This window comes from Loxodonta africana, chromosome 7, assembly GCF_030014295.1.
Source record: "Loxodonta africana isolate mLoxAfr1 chromosome 7, mLoxAfr1.hap2, whole genome shotgun sequence".
In the NCBI taxonomy this organism is placed as follows: domain Eukaryota; kingdom Metazoa; phylum Chordata; class Mammalia; order Proboscidea; family Elephantidae; genus Loxodonta; species Loxodonta africana.
Genome location: NC_087348.1, coordinates 116,113,315 through 116,139,658, shown reverse-complemented (window position 1 = coordinate 116,139,658; position 26,344 = coordinate 116,113,315). Strand labels below are relative to the sequence as shown.

General features: G+C 43.8%; 1 protein-coding gene across 1 annotated transcript; it reads left to right on the top strand.

Moving 5' to 3' along the window:
• Positions 1-12,724: 12,724 nt before the first annotated feature.
• On the top strand, positions 12,725-19,075 carry LOC100653578 (protein SPATA31F1-like). Its single transcript, XM_010595479.2, has 2 exons — positions 12,725-12,741; positions 15,583-19,075. Exons 1-2 carry the CDS (start codon positions 12,725-12,727, stop codon positions 19,073-19,075), a joined length of 3,510 nt encoding a protein of 1,169 aa, XP_010593781.2.
• Positions 19,076-26,344: the final 7,269 nt, after the last annotated feature.

Below are 26,344 nucleotides of genomic sequence, written 5' to 3'. Positions count from 1 at the left end.
ATTGGTCTGTGGTAGCATGGTAAGGATTTTATTTTAATTCTTTGAGCACTCTTAGGGTTTTCTTTGGTTGCCAACTTTTGTCTTGGTATTATGGAAAACTTTCAATCTACTCCTCAACCCCCTTTAAAAACCACTAACAATTATATGCTTTGTCACTACAGTGACAATTCAGTTCATTACCTCCAAAAGTAGAATTTTACTAACAACAACTTAGAACTCCAGTGGCCTCTTTGGGGCACTTGGAATACCCATAAACTTGTCCACCAGTGAGGTGCCTTTGAGTCTGGGGCTCAAGGAGTCTTCTCACAAATGGTCAGCTTATTTTGTTTCATTCAAGGAAGGTAAAAAATGAGAAAATGTCTCCAATCTATCTCAAACTACCCAGTCCCTTAAGCACCATCAGTCTCATCACTAATCTATTCCTCCTGCTCCTCCTAAGCCTCAGCAAAACCTCAAGACCCTGTTCTCACACAGAACCCTCCATACACACCATCCCAGCCCTTTCCCCTGCCCAATATTTCTCCTTACTCTGTGAATTCCCTTTTCCTCCTTTTTTCCCCTACTCCTCATCTTTTCCCCTCCCTAAAACATCTTATAACCAACTCCCCATCCTACCCCCTATCACTGGCGCTTCCGCATCTGTGACAGAAGGTCATCAACCTTAGTGCCCACCTGAACAAGGACTCCTTAAGCCTGGTCATGCTCAGATTTCCACACTATCATTAAAGATTTTCAGAACCGATAAGAACAAGAAAGAGAGGCAGGGCCAAGATGACGTAATAGACAGACGCTTCCAGTGAGCCCGCTTACAACAAAGACCCAAAAGAGCAAGTGAAACAAGTATATTTATGAGAAGCTAGGAGCCTGAACATCAAAGGCAAAGTTAGAAAACAACCTGAGCTGCAGGGGGAAGAAGAGAAGGTTCAGAAGCAGAGAGGAGTTACCAGACCTGAATCGCCAGGAGCCCTCAGGCACCATTCCCAGGAACGTGGGCAGCAGCCTGGTACTAGCATTTGGCCACGCTTTCCTCAGGGAGAAGCTGCCAGCCACGCAGCCTACTCACACTTCTGGAACCAGAGAAGAACAGCGCTCTCAGCAAAAGCTAAGTACTCGCATATATTTCACCACACCCCCCATTCCCAAGCCGGTTTCAGTGGCTGTTGCTTTCCGTAGGCCTGAGATAGCCCCTCTTGAGTGCCTAGAGCCATCCTCCCAGTCTTGGAGAAGGAACAAATTCACAGTTGGGGGAAAAGATAATTTGCCAGCTTTACTAGCCAGGGGAGCTGAGCACAGAAGTGGCTACTGTCCAGGCAAAAATGATCCATGGACTGTGAGTACCATTCCCCTCCCCCCGCCCCCCCCCCCACATGGCCCTATATGGGCCTATTTCAGGAGAATAAGTCCTTTTGGGCAGGCTACAACTGTTTCAGCCATGCGGTGGAGAGCTGGGTGTTTGATGCTTGACACTGCTTTGCCTATTAAGCAGGATCCTCACCTGCCCACATCAGGGGCCTAAGGACTGGTGGCTCCACTCAAGTCAACCAGCCACCCATGACAGGGGTCCAAGGATAACTGGTAACTCCCAGTTCCCACTACCAAAACGTTTGGGTGCCCACGGTCTGTCTGCAGAACCCACCCACCTTTACACTCTAGGGAAGAGGGATGCACTTTCCTCAGAGACACTTGGGGGACAATTTTCAGCCCCCTGCCTTGTTCAGAGTATGACCCAAGGCTGCAACCAGGTACTAGAACATACACCAATCACCCCTGCCCCTCTAAGACTATAGGACACAGCCAGTACCACACACTTGATGTGCAGCTACCTGGACACCTGAGAGGAATCCATACAAGAAAAGTAAATGGACTCTTAGACTGATATACCTGACAACAGCTCTAGCCAACTGCTGACAGAATGTCAGACCATCAGAGGGGAAAATAATCAAGTTAGCATGCTAAAGCAACCCATTTTGGCAAATAAAAACAAAACAAAGCAAGAAGCTAGGATACAGTAAGCAAACATAAAATAAGCTAATACAATAACTTGCAGATGCCTCAGAGACAACAGTCAATATCAAATCACGTTAAGAAACAGGCCATGGTCACATCAAAAAGCTCTCAAAACAAAGAATCAAGGGACCTTCTACATGAAAGTGCTTTCCTAGAATTACCGGAGGCAGACTACAAAAGAATAATATATAGAACCCTTCAAGACATCAGGAAGGAAATCAGACAATACTAAGAACAACCCAAAGAACATGCAGATAAAGCAGTTGAAGAAATTAAAAAGGTTATTTACAAACATAATGAAAAATTTAATAACCTGGAAAAATCCATAGACAGCCAGAAGAAATTCAGAAGATTAACAATAAAATTACAGAATTAGACAACTCAGTAGAAAGTCAGAGGAGCAGAATTGAGCAAGTGTAAGACAGAATTTCTGAACTTAAAGATAAAGACCTTGGCACCAATATATTTGAAGAAAAATCAGATAAAAGAATTTTAAAAATGAAGAAATCCTAAGAATCATGTGCAACTCTATTAAGAGAAATAACCTACGAGTGATTGGAGTACCAGAACAGGGAGCGATAACAGAAAATACAGACAGAATTGTTGAAGATTGATTGGCAGAAAACTTCCCTGATATCATGAAAGATGAGAAGATATCTATCCAAGATGCTCATCAAACTCCACATTAGGTAGATTTTAAAAGAAAGTCACCAAGACGTATTATAATCAAACTTGCCAAAACCAAAGATAGAGAGAGAATTTTAAAAGCAGCTAGGTATAAAGGAAAAGTCACCTACAAAGGAGAGTCAATAAGAATAAGCTTGGACTACTCAGCAGAAACCATGCAGGCAAGAAGGGAATGGGGTGACTTATTTAAAAAATTGAATGAAAAAAAACTGCCAGCCAAGAATCATATATCCAGCAAAACTGTCTCTTAAATATGAAGGGAAATTAGGACACTTCCAGATAAAAAGAAGTTTAGGGATTTTGTAAAAACCAAACCAAACCAAAACTAAAAGAAATACTAAAGGGAGTTCTTTGGTTAGAAAATCAATAATATCAGGTATCAAACCAAGACTAGAACACTGGACACAGCAATCAGATGTCAACCCAGCAAGGGAAATCACAAAAATAAATCAAGATTTAAAAAAACTCAAAAGAGGGAAACAGCAATATTATTGTGTAAAAGAAGACAACATTAAAACAATAAAGAGGGACTAAGAAATGTAGTCATAGATCTTTGATATGGAGAGGAAGACAAGGCAATATAAAGAAATAAAAGTTAGGTTTAAATTTAGAAAAACAGAGGTAAATATGAAGGTAACCACAAAGGAGACAAACTATACTACATATCGAAATAAACTACAAGAAAAAAATACAAACTCCGCAGAAACAAAATCAAGAACAATGAATAAGAGGAAAAGACAACATATAAACTCTTCAGCACAAAAAATTAAGTGGGATAAGGAAACTGTCAACAACACACAAAAAAAGGCATCGAAACGATGGCACTAAATTCATACCTATCCATAATTACGCAGAATGTAAATTGGACTAAATGCACCGATAAAGAGACAGACAGTGGCAGAATAGATAAAAAACATGACCTGTCTATATGCTGCCTACAGGAGGCACATTTTAGACTTACAGACACAAACTAAAAATCAGAGGATGGAAAAAATCTATCAAGAAAACAACAATCAAAAAAGAGGAGTGGCAATATTAATTTCTAACAAAATAGACCTTAAAGTTAAATCCACCACAAAGGATAAGGAAGGACACTATATAATGATTAAAGGGACAATATACTATGAGGATATAACCATATTAAATATTTATGCACCCAATGACAGGGCTACAACATACATAAAACTCTTAACAGCATTGAAAAGTGAGATAGAAAGCTCCACAACAGTAGTAGGAGACTTCAACACACCACTTTTGGTGAAGGACAGGACATGCAGAAAGAAGCTCAATAAACACACGGAAGATCTGAATGCCACAATCAACCAACTTGGCCATATACATGTATACAGAACACTCCACCAAACAGCAGTCAAGTATACTCTCTTTTCTAGTGCATATGGAACATTTTCCAGAAGAGATCACATATTAGGCCATAAAGCAAGCCTTAGCAGAATCCAAAACACTGAAATATTACAAAGCACCTTCTCTGACGATAACACCATAAAAGTAGAAATCAATAACAGAAAAAGCAAGGAAAAGAAACCAAACACTTCAAACTGAACAATACCCTGCTCAAAAATGGCTCGGTTATAGAAGACATTAAGGATGGAATGAAGAAATTCATAGAATCCAAGGAGAATGGACACACTTCCTATCAGAACATTTAGGACACAGTGAAAGCAGTGCTGAGGTCATTTTATATCAATAAATGCACACGTCCAAAAAGAAGAAAGGGCCAAAATCAAAGATCTATCCCTACAACTTGAACAAATAGAAAGAGGGCAACAAAAGAAACCCTCAGGCACTAGAAGAAAACAAATAATAAAAATTAGAGCAGAATTAAATGAAATAAACAGAAAAACAACTGAAAGGCTTAACAAGACCAAAAGCTGGTTCTTTGAAAAAATTAACAAAGTTGATAAACCATTGGCTAAACTGACAAAAAAAAACAGGAGAGGAAGCAAATAACCCAAATAAGAAACGAGATGGGCAAAATTACAACAGAACCAACTGAAATTAAAAGAATCATGTCAGATTACTACGAAAAACTATACTCAAACAAATTTGAAAACCTAGAAGAAATGGATGAATTCCTAGAAACACCCTACCTACCTAAACTAACACAAAAGAGGTAGAAGAACTAAACAGACTCACAACAAAAGCAGAGATTGAAAAGGTAATAAAAAAAAAAAAAACTCCCAAGAAAAAAAGCCCTGGCCCAGATGGCTTCAATAAAGAGTTCTACCAAACTTTCAGAGAAGAGTTAACACCACTACTACTAGAGGTATTTCTGAACATAGAAAAGGACGGAATATTTTCAAACGCATTCTATGAAGGCAGCATATCCCTGATACCAAAACCAGGTAAAGACACCAGAAAAAAAGAAAATTACACACCTATATCCCTCATGAACACAGATGCAAAAAATCCTCAACAAAATTTTAGCCAGTAGAATTCAACAACATATCAAAAAAATAATTCACTATGACCAAGTGGGATTCATACCAGGTATGCAGGGATGGTTCAACATTAGAAAAACAATTAATGTAATCCACCATATAAATAAACCAAAAGACAAGAACCACATGATTTTATTAATTGACACAGAAAAAGCATTTGGCAAAGTTCAACACCCATTCATAATAAAAACTCTCAGCAAAAGAGGAATAGAAGGAAAATTCCTCAACATAATAAAGGGCATTTATACAAAGCCAATAGCTAACATCATCCTAAATGGACAGAGCCTGAAAGCATTCACCTTGAGATCAGGAACCAGACAAGGATGCCCTTTATCACCACTCTTATTCAACTTTGTGCTGGAAGTCCTCGCCAGAGCAATTAGGCGAGATAAAGAAATAAAGGGCATTCAGGTTGGCAAGGAAGAAGTAAAAGTATCTCTATTTGCAGATGACATGATCTTATACACAGAAAATCCTAAAGAATCTTTAAGAAAACTACTGAAACTAATAGTTCAGCAGAGCATCAGGATACAAGATAAACATACAAAAATCAGTTGGATTCCTCTACACCAACAAAAAGAACATCGAAGAGGAAATCACCAAATCAATGCCATTAACAGTAGCCCCCAAGAAGATAAAATACTGAGGAATAAATCTTAACAGAGATGTAAAAGACTTATACAAAAAAACTACAAAACACTACTGCAAGAAATGAAGAGACCTACATAAGTGGAAAAACATACCTTGCTCATGTATAGGAACACTTAACATTGTAAAAAATGTCTATTCTACCGAAAGAGATTTATAGATACAATGCAATTCCAATCCAAATTCCAATGACATTTTTTAATGAGATGGAGAAACAAATCACCAACTTCATATGGAAGGGAAAAGGCCCCAGATAAGCAAAACATTACTGAAAAAGAACAATCTAGGAGGTCTCACTCTATCTAATTTTAGAACCTATTATACCACCACAGTAGTCAAAACAGCCTGGTACTGGTACAACAACAGACACATAGACCAATGGAACAGAATTGAGAATCCAAACCTAAATCCATCCACATATGAGTAGTTGATATTTGACAAAGGCCCAAAGTCAGTTAAATGGGGAAAAGACAGTCTCTTTAACAAATGGTGCTGCCATAACTGGATATTTATCTGCAAAAAATGAAACAAGACCCATACCTCACATGATGCACAAAAAGTAACTCAAAATGGATCAAAGACCTAAATATGAAATCTAAAATAATAAAGATCATGGGAGAAAAAATGGAGACAACATTAGGAGCCCTAATACATGGCATAAACAGTATACAAAACATTACTAAAAATGCAGAAGAGAAACTAGACAACTGGGAGCTCCTAAAAATCAAACACCTATGCTCATCCAAAGACATCACCAAATGAGTAAAAAGATTACCTACAGATTGGGAAAAAACTTTTAATTATGACATTTCCAATCAGCGTCTGATCTCTAAAATCTACATGACACTGCTAAATCTCAACTACAGAAAGACAAATAACCCAATTAAAAAAATGGGCAAAGGATATGAACAGGCACTTCACTAAAGAAGACATTCAGGTAGCTAACAGAAACACGAGGAAAGGCTCACAATCTTTAGCCATTAGAGAAATGCAAATCAAAACTACAATGAGATTCCATCTCACTCCAACAAGGATAGCATTAATCCAAAAACACGAAATAATAAATGTTGGAGAGGTTGTGGAGAGACTGGAACACTTATACACTGCTGGTGGGAATGTAAAATGATACAACCACTTTGGAAATTGATTTGGCGCTTCCTTAAAAAGTTAGAAATAGAACTACCATACAATCCCAATCCCACTCCTTGGAACATATCCTAGAGAAATAAGAGCCTTTACACGAACAGATATATGCACACCCATGCTCACTGCAGCACTGTTTACAATAACAAAATGATGGAAGCAACCAAGGTGCCCATCAACGGATGAATGGATAAATAAATTATGGTATATTCAAACAATGAAATACTACTCATAAATAAATAACAGTGATGAATCTGTGAAACATTTCACAACATGGAGAAATCTGTAAGGCATTATGCTGAGTGAAATTAGTTGCAAAAGGACAAATATTGTATAAGACCACTATTATAAGAACTCGAGAAATAGTTTAAACAGAGAAGAAAACATTCTTTGATGGTTACAAGAGGGGGGAAGGAGGGAGGGAGAGAGGTATTCACTAACTGGGTAGTAGATAAGAACTATTTTAGGTGAAGGGAAAGACAACATACAGTACAGGAGAGGTCAGCACAACTGGACTAAACCAGAAGCAAAGAAGTTTGCTGAACAAACTGAGCGCTTCAAAAGCCAGCATAGCAGAGCAGGGGTTTGGGGACCATGGTTTCAGGGGACATCTAAGTCAATTGGCATAATAAAATCTATTAACAATCCGCATCCTACTTTGGAGAGGGGCATCTGGGGTCTTAAATGCTAGCAGGTGGCCATCTAAGATGCAGTAATTGGTCTCAACCCACCTGGAGCAAAGGAGGATGAAGAACACTAAAGACACAAGGTAATTACGAGCCCAAGAGATGGAAAGGGCCACATAAATCAGGGACTACATCTGCCTGAGCCCAGAAGAACTAGATGGTACCTGGATACAACTCATGACTGCCCTGACAGGGAACACAACAGAGAACCCCTGAGGGAGCAGGAGCCAGTGGGATGCAGACCCCAAATTCTCATAAAAAGACCCGACTTAATGGTCTGACTGAGACCAGAAGCACCCTGGTGGTCGTAGTTCCCAGACCTTCTGTTAGCCTAAGACAGGAACCATCCCCAAAGCCAACTCTTCAGACAGGGATTGGACCGGAAAAATGGGATAGAAAATGATGCTGGTGAAGAATGAGCTTCTTGGATACAGAAGACACATGAGACTATGTTGGCATCTCCTGTCTGGAGGGGAGATGAGAGGGCAGAGGGGGTCAGAAGCTGGCCTAATGGACACAAAAAGAGAGAGTGGAGGGAAGGAGCATGCTGTCTCATTAGGGTAAGAGCAATTAGGAATATATATACCAAAAACACCCACTGCCTTTGAGTGAATTCTGACTCTTAGCGACCCTATAGGACAGAGTAGAACTGCCCCATAGAGTTTCCAAGGAGTGGCTGGCAGATGTGAACTGCCAACCTCTTGGTTAACAGCTATAGCACTTAACCACTAAGCCACCTGAGTTTCCAGGAGTATATAGCAAGGTGGACATAAATTTTTGTATGAGAGACTGACTCGATTTGTAAACTTTCACTTAAAGTGCAATTTAAAAAAAAAAGAATAGGACAGAGTTGGTCCTCAAGGCATATTCTCCTGGGCTCCTTAAGATTGGTTCTCAAGGCATAGTCTCCTGGGCTCCCTGATTTATATCAACTTGTGCAACTGCTAGTGGGTCCCAGATATGTCACTTCATGGTTTGTAAAAGTCTAACGGGCCATTCTTCAAAATGGCCTTCAAAGAAATCAGAACACCCCCCAAGGTTTGTATGGAAGCTAAAACCACAGAGTGGATACTTCAGAATCCATTCCCACTGTTTCCTCACAAATTTCTTGGTCAGAGATACAATACTGTAGACAACAAGGAGATAAATGGAATTGCCATGAGTTGTAATCTACTCCATGGCAACAAACAATGACGACAGACACAGATTAGAAAATCTGGGGAAGGGATATTCTAGTCTCGTTCTCAATGCTCTCAATAACCAAAACATCTTTCCTAGGTTACTGGGTTTCTTAATGGTTTACAGTCAGAAATTAGAGATATATAAAAACATAATTAATTTGGAGAAACGCTCTTCTCCCTGAAATACATACAGTAGTTGAACACTATGAGAACTCCACTGCAGAAAAGGCTAATTAACACAGCGCACTCATGGCTTTACAATTTAAACAACAAGAAAGAAACAAGCCAGGGGACTTTGCTCATTACAAAATTCTCAAAGATAGGGACACTTGCAGACATTGCAATGAAGCAGGACACTGGACTTGTGACTCGCTGACCTTAAATGCAAAAGTGAACAAGAGTCCAAAAACCAATCTCCTCAATGACTTTTTTCCCGGAGACCCTCCATCTTGTGCCCATAACTCTTAATATCAAGGGGAAATAACCATCCCCACCAATGGACATTCTGCCAACCTCCCAGGGGACACAGGAATAAGACATTTCATCATTAATACCTCTTATTTTCCCACAACTTTCCCTCAGAGTACACAAACCATACCGATGTGCCTTGAGAATCTACCACATGACTTGCCTGGATCTAAACTTCTTTCTGCCTCTTTAAACCAACCAGATGTCATCAAGGCAATTCTGTCTCATGGCAACCCCATGAGTGTCAGAGCAGAACTGCGCTCCAGAGTGTTTTCAATGGCTGTTTTTTCTAAAGTAGATCACCAGGCCCTTCTCTGAGGCACCTCTGGGTGGACTCAAACTGACAACCCTTTAGTTAGCAGTCAAGTGTGTTAACCATTTGCACTGCCCAAGAACTCCTCTGACCCATTGCTGTTGAGTCGATTCTGACTCATAGAGATCCTATATGACAGAGTAGAGCTGCTCCATAGGGTTTCCAAGGCTGTAAATCTTTATGGAAGCAGGCTGCTCCCATGGAGCAGCTGGTGGATTCCAACCACCAATCTTTTGTTTAGCAGCTGAGCACTTAACCACTGCACCACCAGGGATTCTTCAGGAACTCCTCTAGGACCCATCAACACCCAGCATGTATTTCTGCTTAGTTCAACTACCCCAATAAACATTCTGGGCAGAGACTTACTTTCCAACTTGAATATTAGTATTATTTGCTCTACTGAGGCCCTCACCTTTTGAAGTCCCTGACTCTGCACCTATGTGCCTTAGCTCTTTAATGGCTTTTATTGACCATCTGAAAAGTGTGAAAAGTGTCTCCAAATTTCCCCCTTACTTCCATAAGGAGGCTTCTGCAAAATCCCCTGAAGAAGGCCTCGGCTTAAGGCCCCAGATAAACAGGCCTTTCTTTGAAGGTGCCTTGGGCTAGGAATGCAGATATATAAAAGAACAGGGCTGGTGATAACTAGTTATCCAGTGCTGCTATAACAGAAATACCATGAGAGAATTGGTTTAACGAAGAGAAATTTATTCTCTCACAGTCTAGGGGGCTAGAAGTTCGAATTCAGGGTGCCAGCTCCAGGGGAAGGCTTTCTCTCTGCGTCAGCTCTCGGGGAAGGTCATTGTCATCAGTCTTCCCTGGTCAAGGAGCTTTCAGCACAGGAACCCTGAGTCCAAAGGACACGCTATTCTCCTGGCTCTTGTTTCTTGGTGGTACGAGGTTCCCCTGTCTCTTTGCTCGCTTCTCTCTTTTATATCTTAGAGATTGACTTAAAACACAACTGAAACTTGTACATTGAGTCCTGCCTCATTAACAAAACTGCCTCTGATCCTGCCTCATTAACATCATAGAGGTAGGATATACATCATAGGAAAATCACATCAGATGACAAAAATGGTGAACAATCACACGATACTGGAAATCATGGCCTAGTCAAGTTAGCACACATTTTAGGGGGGCACAATTCAATCCGTAACAGCTGTGTACAAGTCTATTGGGGAGAACAGCTTTCCCCGAGGCCTGCCAGGTAAAAAAGCCTCTGTAATTGCCTTTGTAATTCAGGCCTGAAAAAATCACACTTAGGCTTTTAGCCAGGAGGTAGACTCCTCACCTAGGACATGACATCTCAAAGGGAATTATTTATCCCCTAAATGTATCAACACCATCATCAATTTTCCTATTTTTGATACCTAAAGACAACTCTGATGATCACACTAGTAATTATTCATTGTTTTCTTACAGAAAACACAATATTATATCAAGTAACTCCATCATGGGGTAATGACCTCTGAGGGCATAAAATTTAACATACGGAAAAGTCCTAATCAGTATGGAAACTAAGACAATATGGAAGCACTTGTGTCAAGCCCAGAGAACATGGCCAAGGCCTGGTTTCAAAAGGCAAATATTTAAGTTAATCATCTAAACTTTAGAGGTAATAGCTGGCTTGTTTCTTCAGATTTACGTGTAACCAACACCCTGCATCTTTAGCCTCTACATTCCAGATAAATAGGTCCCTAGCCATACAGAAACCTGAGTTGGCAGTCACTGACCCCTGGAGACCTGAGTCGTCTGTCTTCTTAGCAAAACTGACAGTTCTAAAGAAGAAAGGACTTCAAGGGACATTTTGATGAATATCTGAAAGACTGATTGAAACCTCTCGGACTTTTCTGACTTTCTTTATTCTCCTAATATAAAAACCTCAACACTGCACCATTTCTTTGGAACAATCAGTTTATGCTGTGTGTTGCCCAATTCGCAAGTTGTATGATAGACTAATAAATCTGTAGCATTAATTTAACTTTGTTTCCGCTCTAGAAATTCTCCAACATCAGCTTATTCCCCTTACAGCCACACATAAAATAACACTATGGATAACTGTCCATGGAAGCAGCAGTCAAGAAATCAAATATTGTATTGCATTGGGCAAGTCTGCTGCAAAAGACCTCTTTAAAGTTTTGAAAAGCAAAGATGTCGCTTTGATGACTAATGTGTCCTTAACACAGCCCTGGTCTTTTTTATCACTTCATATGCATGTGAAAGCTGGACAGTGAAAAAGGAAGACAGAAGAATTAGTACATTCGAATTATGCTATTGGTGAGGAATACTGAATATACCATAGAATTCCAGAAGAACAAACCAATCGGTCTTAGAGGAAATACAACCAGAGAATGCTCCTTAGAAGCAAGGATGGTGAGGCGTTGGTTTACTTATTTTGGACACATCATCAGGAAAGAGCAATCACTAGAAAAGGACATCATGTTTGGTTAAGTAGAGACCAAAAAAAAAAAAAACCTGTTGTCCTCAAAGCCACTGCCATCAAGTCAATTCTAACTAATAGTGACCGTACAGGACAGAGTAGAACTGCCCCATAGGGTTTCCAAGGAGTGCTTCGTGGATTCAAACTGCCAATCTCTAGGTTAGCAGCCATAGCTCTTAACCACTATGCCACCAGGGTTTACAGTAGAGTAAGTGAAAACAAGAGAAACCCCCCGTGAGTTGGACTGACACAATAGGCACATCAATGGAGTCAAACATACCAAGGATCATAAAAACGGTACAGTTTTAGGCAATGTTTCATTCTGTTATAGATTCGTTGCCATGAATGGGGGCCAGCTTGATGGCAACTAAAAATAACAACAAATTGCAAACTATGTTCCCCTTGGATATCCCCAGAAGATACCTATATCATTTGTGGAAACTGAGCCTATGAGTATCTCCCAAAAAACCAGACAGGCTCATACCACCTAATCTTGGGAATCCTTATCAGATCTTTAACTCAACCTCCTTCTTAAACTATTTAAATTCCTCTCTGTCTTCATCAGTGCTGCACCAGTCTCAACAGTTCACTAGTAACTACCCCCAAAATGCTGACACCAACACCAAAATGGTCTTCCTTTCACTCCTAGATCTGAAGACGCCCTTATAAAGAAAACTAAGGGAGGCGGGACCAAGATGGCTGTACTTTTCAGGTAAGTTTCTAGTACAGGTGAAGGAGTTGGTGGAGGGTCCTCTGCCCTGGCTACTCTTTCTTATAAGGTGCCCTGTGTGCTTAAACACTCATTTTCTGGGGAGTTTCAGACTGTTGTAACAGAGAGCTGAGTCATCAGGCTGGTGGAGAGTGGAGAGAGAAGGGGAGCGTAGATACTGCCTGTGGCCTGGCCATGGTATCTTTAGTTGCAAGCTCTGAGACCCTCAGAGATAACCAGATGCCCTCATCTACAGACTGAATCACCACATAAACTTCCCTAAGACAGCTACAGGGCTTTGATACCACAGCTGCTTTATGACACGGGTGGCCTTTGTGATGCAGTCGATGACTGTGAGGTGGAGATGACAAGGCTCAGTGCTGAGAATCATTAGGCACCAGTATCCTGGATGCCTAGATAGAGGGAGGACTGGTCTCCTCATACTAATGAGGCGAGACCATGTTGTGCCCTACTTTCGTTTGGTGGCATGCTGGATATCCTTTATATAAATATGCCTCTATTTTCTGCCTTATAATAAATATTTGGCAAATGGAAAAGAAATACCATGGATTCAGACTGGAATCTAACAGGAGCGCCCATGAGGTAGGGAAACACTCTGAACACTATTGATCTGTTAAGTCTCAGACAAGAAGCTTTTAAACCTCCAGTTTCTCTCCTTATTCCCCCGCCCGAGAGTTTTTTTTTTTTCTTTTTTAATCAAAACTTCAGTTATTCTTGTATAGTCATTTACTTCTTAGAGCCTAGAACAATTCCTTACCAGCCCTCCATGTAACCTACTCTAACTGAAAAGCCAAAGACACTAGCTGACTTTGGTTGAGGCATCAAAGATATAAAGTCTACCTCACTGGACCTCCCGGTTTGGGTGATTTTTCTAGTTGGTGGTTCTTTAGGGCCTTTGTAAGCTGAAGCTTTTGGCTACTGGAACCATTCACCCTTTAATCTGTTCCACTCTTCCTCCTGTGTCATCCTAAGCCACCCACAGAACTTCTCCTAGAAATGGGGTATAAGGCATGAAGTCTGGAAGAGTCTAGAAGTGAGTCAAATAAGCAGAAAAGAGAAATGTTGGGGTATAAAAGAGGGACTAAGGAAAGGAAATGTAGGAAAAGTATAAAATATAGAAAGATATATAAAAGGGATTAGAAAATGTTTATTGGTTTTGTCCCATTTGGGGCATGAAAAGAAATTTGTGTCAAAGCTTCACATTCTAACCTTTTCTGTCTTTAAGCAACGCCAAAGGGTCAGCCAAAGGGCTAGAGATGCTTCATCAAGAGGTAAGGTCCCAATCTCTCCTCTGACTCTCCTTCACTGTGTGCGAGGTTCCCATGGATACTAACCCTAACCCTTGGTGCCAGGAGCGAGGTACTCTAACCACTAAAGGCTGAAGTTCCCCAAATTGACAATTTCTTATAGAAACTTCTTTGGATGGGAAATCAGAGCCTGGGAATGTCCAGATTTCTCTACCTTAACCTTCTGGGAATGAAAAAATGAGGAAACAGGACAGAAGTGCCTAACTGTGTTATTTACTAGTTTTTATGACATTGTGGAAGTCATTCCATGTCTCAGCCTTATTATCCATAAAATGGGCATAACACTGATGATCCTGCTGCACTCACACTGTGATTGTGAACATCGAATTAGATACACAGTGTAAATGTTTAGGTTATACACAGACATGCCTTAGAGCTGACTCTTGAAGCCTTTAGTCTCCTTTACTGAGAGTCAAAGGCCTCACTACTAGCTTCCTATAGAATGTCCCTACCCTCTCCTTGACCACGTAACACTGTTTCCTGGTTTTTCAGCTAGGAGACCTTCCGAGAAAGAAGCTGAGAAGCTCCAAGAGGGTCTCGCTGTCCCAGAAAGGTGATTTCTTGCTTTCTGTTCTTTGTTGTCTCCTAAGTCCCAGCCTGGCCTGTGATAATTTCTCAGTTTGGCCAGGGGCAAGGAAGAGGAGAGGACAATGCATGGGAGGGAACCATACACGAGAGAGGCTGGTTCATTGGTTGAGAGACTTGCCAGGACAGAAGTGATCAGACATCACAGGAGAGAACAGCCTCCCAGTCTGCACTGTGCTAGAGTCCCATTATTACTGGACTTCAGGTCTGACTAGTACATAATTTATAAAAAATTCTATATGAAGTGGAACTCTGCGAGGAAATGAGTCATTCAGACTAGAGTCTGGATTTTGCATAATTAAGTCACCACTGTCATATTCCTTTTGCTTCTACACCCTTTCAAAGGAAGACTCCTTGGCCTGGAAACATAGGGAGGTCACTCACTAGGACAGTCTTCAGACAGAAGCCTAACATCTTATCCTCTTAATAAGATCTCCAGAGGACAGGACTAGTCCCCAAGAGATGTTGTTTATAGCACCAGGGACAATCCACAGTCCCTAGCATACAATGTTCCCACAAAGATGTCATTATCCACAAATATGGATAACAGACATTGCTTTCAAAGCCCAAAATGAGACTGACTCTAGGTTATACTCGGTGATGTGCCTGGTGATGGCCATTCTGCTAACTACCTGACATCCTCACCTGCTTGGTTCCCTTCTAGTACAGCTTCTCAACAGGGTTCAGCAGAGAATTCACCCGGCTCCCGGTCCTATCTGAGGGCTCTGCCCACCCAGCAGTTGCCTGAGACCTTGCCCGACAAGACCAGGACCCTCAGCTGTCAGGCCTAACAAGCAAAGTGGTAGATTCCCAGGGGTAGGCCCAGGGCTTACAACCATAGGGGAAAAAAAAGGCCAATCCCCGAGACTACACTCTCCCAAGGAGGCAGATGACACTGCATCGGTAACGGTTGCCATGCTTCCCTTTCCAGGCAGGCCTGGCTTCCTCAGGAAGGACGTGTGTTGCAGCTCCTATATGCAGACCTCTACTATCCAGTCTCCAATGAAACAGCTCTGGACATTCAACAATTGGTGACAGGTAAAAACACCCTGATCACCCCCACATCAGCAGGGACCTCACAACATTCCTCTTGCCTAGAAATTCTATCCATCTCTGGAGTGTCTAAGCAGAGTCTGCAACTGCATTCCAAAAACTCCAGAGAGCTTTTACTGGTGTCCGTAACCTCCACACTGTTACAATTAATGGATCAGAAATCCTTAACCCAGACGGCTGCCCCATCAACCAGTGTGGTCATCATCCAAGATCACTGGGATGAACACCTGCAGCTAGGGAAGGGATTTCAACTGTCAGATGTGCCCAGGGATCCAGGAACTACCCCTTCTTCAAGACTTGAGGAGACTAGAGTTCCTGTGAGCCAGCAAGAGATGATGTATAGCCACCACCAATTTTTCCACGGGAACCAAGGCCAGCAGCCCTTGAGATCCCATGGCTCTCTGCTGTTCCTGACCACAGACCTCACGAATCTGACACATGCTATGGCCATGCATATGGTCACTATCTTTCCTGCCCACCTCCCATTACTCAGTCCTGAACTTCTCAGGCTTCTTGAGGTCCATGTAAAAAAATGGATGCATTTCCAGAGGTGGGGACTCCCCAGACATGTGGAAAAGTCCCTGAGGCAGCTTATGCCACACACACCAGTAACTTTCACCAAGAATGATAATTTCAACGCTTTTGTCGAAACAACTGGGACCATTTCCCACAAGACCAGGGGTTCATGTATGCTCAACCAGCCTACTCAGGCATTCTGGCTTCTTAAATGGTCCATCAGGGACCAAGAACAAAGCTGCCACTGCCAGAAAACCCCAAATCCTCTGGCTCTGGCCTTGCCCTCTCCAGCCCTTACAGTTCTAAATGGCCTCTATCCACAACCTGAGAGACAGGCTGAAGACTCAGGTGATTGTCTGAACCAGAAGCACAGCCAGCTATTCTGCGGCTTCTTTTGTCTAACCAGTGAGTCCCTGGTTGTCACTTACATTGAGTTTCACGGGATTTCCACAAACAGGGGCATACCCCAATTTCCCTTAAATGTTCCTTTTTTCTTCAATGAGCGCTCCTTCCTCCCACTCTTGCCTAATAATCCACCCCAGTCAGCTTCACCTTCTTCCACATCCGCCCCAAATTTGGTCTCTCCAACTGACCATCAACAAAACCAGAGCAATAACCCATTTTGGGCTCTGGCCAAGTTCAAAGCATTGGAGTGGAACCTGCTGCAGAGCCAGCCCCAGGTTAGGTGGGAATTGCCAGCTGCTTTGGAGAGATCTCAGTATGCCCAGAGTCTCAGGCAATATAACCCCTGTGACACGGCCCAGTCTCCTGAGACCCTGGGGTCTTCCTGGTCCAGGAAGCCTGTCTCACTCCTCATGGGGGAACAACTCTTCTTCTCAAACCATGCCCAGAGGGTGCTGGAGTTCCACCTCCAAAAGCTGTTAATTCCCCATCATTGGGGCGTGTCTCAGAGGATCAAGCAGTCCACTGCATTGTTCCTATCCCCTGCTGACCAACAGCCTCTGCCCTTGAGCAGTAAAGCCTTGGACAATGTGAATGTCCCCTGGTCTGCAGCCCCAGAAGTCAGTGGGGTTAGTGACCTGATCTCACTCACATTGGCCCCAGTGTCAGACTCCATGCCATACTTGCTCACCCAGACCAAAGCAATACTGCAGAGCCACATCAACTCCAAATGTTGGCAGACCCTCCAGGGCACTGTCATTGCCCATATATTTATCTCCCGGGACTGCAGAATTCCTGGAAGCATGGAAGTAGCTCAGTTCCCCTGCACTCTGGAAAACAAGCTCCTAGAGCTGCAGGCAGTAGCTTATCCTGAGATATATCAGAAAGTTATGCCTTCACAGACCCTGCCAGGTGCCGTCATTGACCACACTAAGCTGTCCAGATCCCTGCCCAAGGGAGCCATGGAGGAGCTGGGAACTAATTTACAGGACAAACATCTAGTCTTCCTGTCAGGGCTGCCTGCTCTCTATTATTTGGCTCCCTCCAAGGCCACGGGCCCGCCAATCACTAGCCAATCTGAAATCGCAAAGATAATGCCTGAGCCTGTTGAAATCACACCAGAGCCTCTGACTGAAATGATCTCCTATGAAAAACAGTGCATAAGTCCCTGGCCAGGCCTTCAAGACAACGAGACTGGTGCAGACGGTGCACAAGAGTTCCTCATTAAAGTGCAGGAGGAAAAAACAAAGGAGATGGTGCATCTGGAAAGTCGAACAGATGCTGCTATTCTAAAGGCAATCAAAACACCCATCTTGACCCATCTAAATTTCCACCTGAGAAAAAAGGTCCTAAAGATACATCTGGGAATTCCCATAAAGGTAAGGGAGTCCCAGAACCAATCTGTAGCAGTCTTAGAGAACTTACCCACACAGGAGGCACTTGGGAGTCTAAACAACCAAGGGAAAACATCCCTCCAGGAATTCCCCATCCCAATTGTCAGTCCACATGCCCCAGAACAACAATTCACCTGCCTTAGAAAGCAGCTGATTGTTCAGCTAAAGGCAGTACAGCAGAGGAAGAAACAAGCTAGTTCCAGAGCAGGGCCCCATGGCTCTGCCCACCGGGTCTCTAAGATCTCACAAGTCAGCGAGGACACAGCAGATGCCCAGGAGCTTTGTGCTCAGCTAGAAGCCAGAGTGGACAGCCCCTGCCTGGAAGAGGCCTGGTGCCCTGAGTCCCAAGTCCCTGGCAAGACCAACAACTCAGCCCAAGTACCCACACTGGCAGTGAAGAAAGAGTACCCACAGAAACCGAAACCACAAGGGGACACTAGAGAACAGAATGCAAGGTTTGGGCTGCCCTCACCCACAGAAAACAGACCCCCTGCTGAAGACCAGAAGCCAGCAGGGTTATCTATGAACTGGACACCCCGAGGTCCCTGGCAAAGGAGTCAGAGCTTTGATATTACAGCCTCCTGTCAGCAGAGTCCTCAGTACTGTCCTCAGTTTAAGCTCCCAAAACTACCTCCAGGGGCTCCTGGGGGAAAAGACTCTGAGAAGAATGACGTGGAGGACAGTGAAAGCCACCTGAATGTCGTTTCAGAACCAGCCAGGATTCCTGGGACTGCCCAGCCTATGGTGCCCCAGGCTTCACAGGGCCGGTCTTCGCTGGGCCCACTAATTCAGGGTAAGACTTTGCAGGACAAAATTTCATGTAATGACACTCCAGAGGAGCGAGTGAGACTAGCTCATACTCAGAAGAGCCCTGGCCTTCCAAAACCTGGCTTAAGAAATAAGGTGAAGTACCTTTTTAGCTGTATTAATTCCAAGACAGTAGATGAGAAATCCATGTTTTCCCCAGAGAAGAAAGTGACGAAAACACAAAAAAACAGTCTTAAGAAGAGCCTGGCCCCAGCCAAAGGCCTGTGGGACAAGCTAAGACAGAGAAAATAACAGAGGATCCGAAGGCCCAATCTCTCCCCACTGAGAAAGGGGTGAGCCTGGCCTTCTCGGATGACCTGGAGACCTCAGACAATCAGCTCTGGCACTACTCTCATCATCTTTGCTCTGACTCTATGCTGGGCCACCTCTGCAGCTGCTTGGCACCATCCTCAAGAGGCTCGTGCCACCCAACCAGGGAACCCACCATACATCCCAACCCTCGCTTCAGAGAAAAACACTGCTTTCTTCAAGGAGAAGACCCAGTTCATTAAAATAGTTTGTAGGGTATCAAGCCCCTGTATTGTCATTATCGTTAATGTAGGGGTTGTGCAAAACATAGCCCAAATATATCTCCAACCAAAGATACATGCCTGCTCGCTCCTTCTTGTCTCCTTGTGATATGTTAAAGGGTTAGTGGGGAGGTATACAGTCTTTTCTATTAGAGAATAACCTTAAACCCCCAGTTCAGATGTGTTAGCATTTCATGTAACTCATCCCAGCCCTATCCTGGACTGTGGATAAAGGGACTTGAGTAGAGAAGGCAAGGCCCTTAACTAAGGTACACTGAGGGTACAGGTCAGGCTGGAATTCAGTCATGGCTTCCTATGATGATCTTGAACCCCATGACAACACTACTGACAAGAAGGAGTGGTCTAGAAATCAATGCATTGTTGGCCCGTCCATAGGCAAAAATCATTAATTGATGACTGATATATACATATGCCTGAAATCTGGAAGAAGGTTTTTAGGGGAGTGCCACAGTGCCCCATCCCTGAAGAAGTGCTTTTGTGATTCAAAAAAGCAGCTTGTATGACAGAGGTCAAAACCAAAATACAGAATCTCTCCTCTCTGCTCCCCGGTTAGTACTAACAAGATCTTTCAAACAATCTGGGAGCCTGCTGTAGCCTTGTTGCCTGTTTCCCATCTCCACTGCCTCTCAGCTACATGGAAGGAATGCCTCCTAGAGTGAAGATCAGAGTAGAAGGTGGAGAGGTTTGTCCCCCAGCCCTAAGTCTGGCAGGGAAGGAAGCCGGTAGGGAAAGAATGTAAATGGTAGTATGAATACCTGGGACAGCACGTCATGCTCCTGACCAAGGCGTGATAATGGAGAAAAGCTGGGTTTTTCGGCATTAAAAAAAGTCCGGAGCCAGGAAGTCAACCCACAGCCTGAGTGCTCTTGGTGGAGGGAAGTAAGCAAACTCTGAGATTTACGAGCCTGAGAAAGAATATGCGCCTAGCGATGCAGAAAGAGGGCAGATGTGGCATCCTAGCCTTTAGTGACCAGTGAGGTTTGGGGCCAGGAGGAAAGAACTGGGAAACAAAAAGACAAAGAGGTTGCCCTGAGCATGTGGGAGGGACTACTATTTTGGCCACCACCTAGTAGCCTTCAAAAGGTACCATCCCTGCGTCTTCCTCTGACCTACCACAGAGAAGCCAAGAGCTGGAGAAAGAGCAGGAAATGTGGCTTCTTGATGATGTGGTACAGGGGACTGTGGGATACCCCTGCCTCACTGGTTCCTAAGGAAAGCCAGGATCACTCACCATCCCATCAAACCAGGAGAAGGTGGCGGCTGGGCTCACTTCCTCTACAGGATTCCACTGCTTAGCACAAGGTGTCCACTGAGAGGATGCAGAAGAACCAGGATGGGAAGAAGCATGGATGTATCCCTGTTGAGAATGGCGATTCTGTGCCTAAAGGGTGGGGACCCAGCCCTTATTGTGGCCACCAAAGGAGGCAGGCACAAGCCCTAGGCCTGCCATGCCAACATTCTCTACGTGTTTTCCTAATGCATCCCCAAAGGAGGTCTTGTGGCAGGCACATCCTCCCTGCCTGGTGGAAGTTGGACAGAGAGCCACAGAACAGAGAGAGAAACAGAGGAAGGCCAGAGTGAAGGCAAGGGACTCAAAAGGGTCAAAACAGTGTCAGGTGGGAAGCAAGGGATAGTGTGCACACATCCTGACTTACAGTGGAGCAGGTCCTTCCCGTGGTCCCCACAGGCTCCTACCTGCCCCACCCCAGCATGGGCTCATGCTGCTGACCAAAGTCCTGTGCCAAATGGCTGGGCCAGTGAGATGAGCTGGAACCAATACCTTCAGGATTATGAGGTCTCAGCAAAATCAAGGGCTGAGAAGAGACAGGGTGAGCGCCTGTGAACTCATGCAGGATGTTGTTGAGGGGATGAAGCCTTGCTCATCATATCCCACAACCCTAGCACAACCCCTACCTTCCTCCTCCCCACCCAGAGCTCAAGAGAGTTAAAATAAGAGCAAAATAAATGCTTCAGGGCAGGGCACAAACTCCAAAAATGTAATTTACCCCAGAAGTGGTAGTAGATGCTAGGAATACATCACTGCTTGCTCAGGATCTTCAGAGTTCACCTCTGGGCCTTTGACGTAACTTGTCATGGTGGACAGCCCTGGCCTTCGACAGCCCTTCCTTTGGGCTCTCTGGATTTCTGAGTGGGTACTTGAGAATTTCACAAACGTAACTTAAGAGACTGACTAACAGCAGTAAGAGAAGGATGTCTTCTCCAAACATCACTGCCTGTTAATCGCTGAGTCCTTGAGGACAGGGACCATGCCTGCCTCATTTTGTACACGTTTTTGGAAGGCCAAAAACACACTGAGCACCGGAGTGAGAGGGTAAGACCCCACTGAGATGCTGTTTCCTGTACCATGAGAGAGGTCGCTGGGCCTCTGCTGTTTTACTGGCCATCAAGGCCTAATGCTCTACCTGTGCTCAGGGGCCTATGGCATTAGCCAGAGCTATCATGAAAGAAAGGACAAGAAGGTTCCTGTGTCCACCGTAGGGTTAGAAAAGGAGGATGGACAATCTTGAGCTGGAGTGGAGAGATGGAGAAAGGGCACCATGCAGGCAGGTAAGGTGCTGGGAGACAGTACCAAATCCCTGACACACCCGGCTGGGCTTGCGAAGAGATGTCCGTTCCCATCCCCAGAGACACTGAGATCAGGCCCCTGAATACTTGGTCTGTGTGAGAGCACAGGGGAAGAAGGGGCCCTGAGAAGGAGACAGAGAAAGATATCCATTTCCAGAAGGAGGGGTGGGTTCTGCCAACGGCCTCCCTTACCCGATTTCTCCCTCTCCTCCACCGTAACTTCTCTGGGTTCATGGCCAGGCAAGGAGCATGCTGCGGGCTTTTCAGAATGTTTTACTTCCAAGGTCAAGCCTGTACAGAGGCCACAGGGTCAGGGCCCTGGGCAGATACCCTGACCCGTGGGAATACAAACCACGAGAAAGGAAACCTATCTTTGTGGTAAATACTGCTGGCAGCTGCGGTACACTGGGGGGCAGGAAGGATGATTAAAGACAGACGTCAGACTAGGATCTCACTACACACAGTGAATAACGCATGGACACACAGACACCCAGTCACACATGTACATAAAGAGAAAGACATAGATTCAAAGATGCTACACAGAAATACTGCAGAGTACGAAGAGACATTGATCAGAAATACACACCTACATAGACCCAGGAACACCCTGGGTCAGAAATGCTCAAGCAGACACAGGCACAAATATACAAGCACATACAAAGCTTCCTGCACACATAACAAAAAGATACAGCCCACCTTGGAGACCCACAAACACCAATGCAGTCCAAATTCATTCTTCAAAGCCCCTTTCCTCTATAAAGCCTCCTAGGCCACCTCAGAACCAGGCCTGCCTATCCCTCCTCTAAACTCTGGTTTGTAATTTCTGTTTCACTGCTTGTTCTTCAATAGGGACAGCCTGGGATTCACATGCATAAGCCTGGTCTCAACAACTTGGCTGTGTGCTCTTAAGAAAAATGCCAAGGGCTTGCAGTAGATCTACTGCCCTACACCTGGTCTCAACAACTTGGCTGTGTACTCTTAAAAAAATGCCAAGGGCTTGCAGTAGATCTACTGCCCTCATCCTTCACCTACACACCCATCTCCACAAGGGCCCCCAATTTACTTCTGGCTCCATCCCTGCAGGGCCCTGGCCCCCAGTCCCTTCAACACACCAAATAGGCATACCGCCAGATAGGCACCATGAAGATGCAGGTCTTCGTTCCCCAGGAGGGAGACCATGACACATGACATGACTACATGTGTAGTTCTAGCCCAAATTTTAATATTAACCGCGATCCCACACCTGTCAACCCTAACCCCTACTCCAAACCTATTCCCAGGGACAACTCCAAACCAGCAGTGCTTTTAAGTGCAAACTTTGGAACAATTGTACCTCAGGGAGGTAAGAAATGAATCCTTCCAAAAGCCTGAGTGAGCTTGGAAGTGGATTCTTCCACAGTCAAGCCTCCAGATGAGAACGCATCCTAGTTAACACCTTGATTGCAGTCTTGTGAGACCATAAGCAAAGGACTACGCCAAGCCCCGCCTATACTCCCGACTGCAGAAAATATGGCGTAATAAATGGGTATGGTTTTAAGCCATCAAGTCTGTGGTACTTTCTAATGCAGCAGGAGATAAGAAAAACATAGGGAAAGAGAAGGCATCTAGGGAACCCTTCTCCTTCAGCTCTCTATAAAGATAAGCAGCTCTGGAGGGTCTACATCCCTCCTAATTAGCCAGGATTCCCTCATCCTGCATGTTAAATGGAAAGTAACCTTGAGTGCTTTCATCTGATAATTGATATGAGCATGGCATATGCTGAAAAAATCTAAAAACAAAAACAACAACAAAACTGACAGTGATCTTGTAAAAAAAGGTGGGAGGGTTTTCCCCGGCAGTAATAAAGTAACAACAACTCGAAAAAAACCCATAGGTTTAACAGGTAGCTCCAGATTTTCTTTCAGCTCAGAAGGGAGGAACAACCTAAATAGGATCACAAGGAGCAAATGTTCAATAAATATTTGTTGAATAAATTTTGCAAAGATGATTGGAGAAAACTAAGGGTTTACTTGAGATCATAGTGCCAGTATCCCCAAAGGGGCTCACCAGACCAAATCTTTAGAACTTGTTTCTAGAAACTACACAGTCACCAGCTCATCATATCCACTCTGCTTCCTCAGAGGTGGAACCTAAGTAGTGAGTCAAGGCTAGGAGGGATGAGAACAGGTAACCCATACAGTAGCTATGGGTGGTTTCTCTGAACATAGGAACAACTGCCAAATTTTGGCATTGAGCCAGTTTCCACAACCACAATGATAAGAAGAGGTCAACATCACCTGCATTTATCCTATGTCCTGTGGCACTCTGTCCTGGCCCACAGGAAAGCAGCTGACCTAAAGGCACTGTTATGGATTGAATTGTGTCCCCCAAAAATGTGTGTCAACTTGGCTAGGCCATGATTCCCAGTATTGTGTGGTTGTCCTCCATTGTGTAATCTGATGTAATTACCTGTGTATGTGTTATGAATCCTAACCTCCATGATGTTAATGAGGTAGGACACAATCTACAGGACTAGGTTGTATCTTGAGTCAATCTCTTTTGAGATATAAAAGAGAGAAGAAAGCAGAGAGGAGGGGGACCTCATCACCATCAAGCAAGAAGAGCAGGAGGGAATCATGTTCTTTGCACCTGGGGTCCCTGCATGGAGAAACTCCTAGGCCAGGGGAAGATTTATAACAAGGACCTTCCCCAAAGCCAACAGAGAGAGAAAGCCTTCCCCTGGAGCTGGCACCCTGAATTTGGACTCCTGTGAGAGAATAAATTTCTCTTTGTTAAAGCCACCCCCTTGTGATATTTCTCTCGTAGCAGCACTAGATAACTAAGACAGGCACTCACCAAAAACTTGAAAACACATCTCATCTGTCTGTCCTGGATTTGCTCTGGAAGAATGTAGCACAAGCAGCACTTGTATATATGGGTAAAAGTTTGCAAGGTAGCAGACAATTGGCTTCTAGAAGCATATGCCTCAGGAATAGCAACTTCATCTAACACAGATGACCAAAGGGCTTTGGAAAATCAGCATAACTGGAACCTCTAAAAAATTTAGCATACACACACACATTCTGAGTGCACATTGCACATCTGGGTGATTCAGATCAAATGAAGCTAGAAGTGTGGCCAGTTTACCTAAAGGTTATGGACAAAAGTAATTTGGTAGAGTAATGGCAGGGGGGCTAAGAATGTGGCTGCTGGGAGAAGGAAAAACAGTAACTGAGTTTCAGTGTCACCTTTGACAAGGCATAAAACCAAAAAACCAAACCAGCTGCCATCAAGTGGATTCCCACTTACGGTGACACTATGTGTTTCAGAGTAGAACTGTACTCCATAGGGTTTTCAAAGACTGTGACCTTGCAGGAGGACATTGCCAGATCTTTCTTCCTAGGTGCCTCTAGGTGGATTTGAACCACCAACCTTACAGTTAGTACCTGAGTGTTTAACCATTTGAGCCACCCAACCCGTTGCCATCGATTGCAACTCATAGTGACCCTATAGAACACAGTAGAACTGCCCCATAGGGTTTCCGAAAAGCAGCTGGTGGATTTGAACTGCCCACCTTTTGGTTAGCAGTCAAGCCCTTACCCACTGCACCACCAGGGTCCTTGAGCCACCCAGGGACTCCATAATATACGTTAACTCCTATAAGTACATGGCAAAGCTATAATTTTCCCCTTACGGCTCAATAACTGGTGGTATACAAACTCAAGAGCATAAAACGTTTATTTATTTAGCATAGTGCCTGGCAGGTTGGTAGCACTTAGTAAATATATGTGGGTCTCTGAGGTGATTACTGGGAAGGAGTGATGGGGATGAAGGAGGAAGTTGTAATGGGAAAGATGATCATGTCTCCAGCTGGACCCTGATGGTCTTGGTGCCTTGGTCCAAAGCTTGTGAGCAATTTCTGACAGAACTTGGTCATTGAGATTGAAGCGTGGAGTGGATAATGATATTCCTATTAGAGATGAGAGTAAATCAATCTGGGAAATGGGGATAGCAAAAAGCAAGCAGCTCTGCTTGAAGACAGACTTGTGAAATTGGGAGACAAAAGATTCTGAAACTGAAGAGAAAGGAAACTTTTTGCATAAATAAGCTCCATTTTGGGGGTGATATGGAAAAAAACGTGAAGAGTGCAAGAAATGGGCCTAGGGAGGTCCTCTCGTTTATGATGGGGGGGAGGGTGTCATATATACATGTGACAAATTAGAAGAATAAGAATGTGATCAGAGAATATGTGGAAGATCAGAAGCTGAAAAATGCAGGCAGTAAGGATATTGGTCAGCTTTGAAACAAATATATATTTAAATAGAACTGGGGTGAGCTATTATCTCTACAGTTATTTCCTTTTCAGATAGTGTTTTTTAGAAGATTTACAGCAAACTGTTGACAT